The following is a 2,903-nucleotide window of genomic DNA, read 5'->3' as shown; positions in this document are numbered from 1 at the left end:
TCCTACGAGATCCAGAATAAATCGCTCTCTTATTAGCGTCTCTCATCCTGGCTCGTATATGCTTGTAACGGCGGCTAACTGTCACGAGTACCGGTTTCAGGGTCCGCAGGACAAGGTCGAACGGCTTTAACTACGACTATTCAAAGCTAAGGAGAAAAGAGGTTTTCTACAAGGTTCGTATGAGAATATAAGTCAAATTTACTGCTGTCCTTCACCGCCTTCACGTCTACACATGACTTGATGCTTAAGGCCTAAGGCCAAGCCGTAACAGGGTGGCACAGATCGAGGGTTCAAGTCGAGGCGGAAGAGGTAGGAGAGGCAGGACAGGGGAGGGCAAAGATACGCGGATCGAGGGTTGAGGTTAAGGTCGAGGTCGAGGTCGTGGGCTTTCCGGTCGTACGAGAGTCTTTGCAGGCGGGCCGGGATATTAGGATCGAGAGGCTGCAAAGCCTTCCTCTTCTTTACTTTCAACTTCTCCCTCGACTTTGCAATCCACACCCCTGCACGGCGCACAGGTTTTGAGCTCCTTACTCGCCGGATTAGATAGGTTTAAGAGAAAGGAAGGATGCGGGACGCGGCATGTACGGACTTAGGCATGATCGGGCATGATGCATGTGATTTGCCTTTTGTGGCGCGCGATCGAAATGGAACAGGTGGGTGCCATGTCACGCGGGGGTCGGAGCTAAAGAAAAAGCTGCACCTTCAAATACCACGCAGAAGACCAGCCGTAAGGCCATCGTCACACTAGCATTTCTCTTGATACAACCTTTCACTCCACTTCCGTATCAGATCGATACAGTTTCAAGAATGCGCCTCTCGATATGAACCAAGGAGAAGCTGAGCAACTGTCGCCTGGGCTGCCAGCGGTATCGGAGCGACAAGGTATATATAGCATTGCGAGGCTCGAACTACCAAATTAAAGAGCCCGAGATAATACGCTATTACTAAGCTATTATAGGTATAAAAGCCAATAACGGACGCAATTTGTGTGCTACTTGCGCAGGTATCTTCCGCCTAGATCCGAAATTTAACAAATGGCATCCGCACTAGCCTCGAGAGCGTCTCGAACAAGCCGCCGAATTTAACAAATAGAATCCGCACTAGTCTCGAGAGGGTCTCGAACAAGCCGCCGACCGTAACTGCTGGATTTGCATATAACTGAAAAAGATCCTTTCACAAAGCGGTGATTTGTAAGCAATATGTTTTCTTCATACATACTTGTAATTGTGTACAGAAGGCTTACATATCCTTAATAGATAGTAAAAACGATAGTTCCCCAACATTCTTCTGACGTAATATTGTTCTTCCCGGCATTAACCCAACTATAGAATTTTCCACCGAATGCCAATGCCAGAAATCTAAGGATGCAATATCAATATTTTCTATAGGCCTGTATCCCATTAGCGATTACGGTAAGACCACTTATTAAGAACTCAAATTTTATCGTAATTAGTAAAGAAGCTAATCTTGTTAATAGGCGCAGAATCACACTACCCTGTTATTCCTTCCCGAGCTATATACACCAAGTTATTCGTCAAGCAATATAGATCGTGGTACGACGCATGCTTATCCGATCACTCGAAGTACCGTCACTCCTCAGACTCAAAGGTCAAGCCGACAAGACTCATCCATCTCAATGGACGTAAGATCAGGCTCTACAGGGGTGTCAACCTCCTCCACAAAGACCGATACGTAACCCTGAGTCATTGCTGGGGTGAACAGGAAAATGAACCATTCTAACTCCGATCTTCTAACGATTCCATCGGTTACGACGAGGTATCTCTATCGGATCCGGGATATATCCCATTCAAAAAGCTTCCCGAAACCTTTAGCCAGGCGATTTTATTCACCGCTTGGTTGGGCTTCAAGTATATCTGGGTCGACGCCCTCTGCATTATTCAAGATTCCGAATTGGATTGGCAAAAAGAATCCGAATACATGGGACGCATCTATGCAAACGCTACCCTGAATCTAGCCGCAACGGCATCCGTAGATAATACCGAGGGTCTCTTCCACTATCGTGATTCCCGGGTTATCAAACCATTCCCTGTTTCTATTAACTGGCGTTTCTGGCATTTAGCATATAACAAGATCAATGACCGAAAGATCCACTACGAAGGGATCTACTACCTCCAGTTAGGAAGCATATATGAAGATGTATTTACTGCTCTACTTAACAAAAGAGGCTAGGTATTACAGGAACGGATATTGTCTAGGAGAATTATTCACTTTAGTAAAACGCAGGTCTACTGGGAATGTTCCGAGCAAAAGTCGTATGAGATCTTTCTAAAAAGCATCCCTTCAAAGTTCAGAGTTCAACCACATCCTCCCCTCCCCTTATTGCCTGAGTTGCGCAGTATAGTATGGGACATATCAGATTCGGTATTACTATCTCTACCTTTATTAACGACTATTGAGACCCTGCCAGGACCCGAGAACAACTCCTACGAGGAAGTTTGGAGAAGAATCATAGAGGATTATTTAGCTTGCGACCTCAGATATCCTAATAAAGACAAATTCGCTGCTATAGCCGGCTTAGTATTAGTAATAAAAAGGACTGGGGACAATTTTCAAGCCGGCCCATAAAACAAGTCTCTGCTAAAAGATCTTTTGTGGGAACGTTCTTATAAGCCGGAATTTGGTATGCCCGCTTAATACAGAGTACCTTCTTGGTTATGGGCATCTGTTAATGAATAGTTAAAATACTTACGCACTTTACAAGAGGATATTACCTATATATTAAGAGTCTTAGAGGTAAAAACCCCCATATCTATAGGCGACGGCAAGTACGGGATTATAATAGCCGTCTCTCCGGAGTCGTCCATACGTCTCAAAGGACAATTAGTAGCCCTGTAACCAAACTACGCCGCTGTTTGGGATTTCGAACCGTACCCGAAGGGCAA

At 45.2% G+C, this 2,903-nt stretch overlaps 1 protein-coding gene across 1 annotated transcript; it reads left to right on the top strand.

Annotated features, from left to right (window-relative positions):
- Window positions 1–821: 821 nt before the first annotated feature.
- K444DRAFT_630534 (uncharacterized protein) lies at window positions 822–2,190 on the top strand (the record flags this gene model as incomplete). Its single annotated transcript, XM_024883228.1, has 5 exons — window positions 822–882; window positions 959–1,003; window positions 1,389–1,412; window positions 1,478–1,642; window positions 1,904–2,190. 5 exons carry the CDS (start codon window positions 822–824, stop codon window positions 2,188–2,190), a joined length of 582 nt encoding a protein of 193 aa, XP_024735778.1.
- Between the last annotated feature and the right edge of the window lie 713 nt (window positions 2,191–2,903).

Source organism: Hyaloscypha bicolor (genome assembly GCF_002865645.1).
Source record: "Hyaloscypha bicolor E unplaced genomic scaffold K444scaffold_87, whole genome shotgun sequence".
Taxonomy (NCBI): Eukaryota; Fungi; Ascomycota; class Leotiomycetes; order Helotiales; family Hyaloscyphaceae; genus Hyaloscypha; species Hyaloscypha bicolor.
Note: the sequence above shows the minus strand (reverse complement) of the source record. Positions and strands in the feature narration are given on the sequence as shown.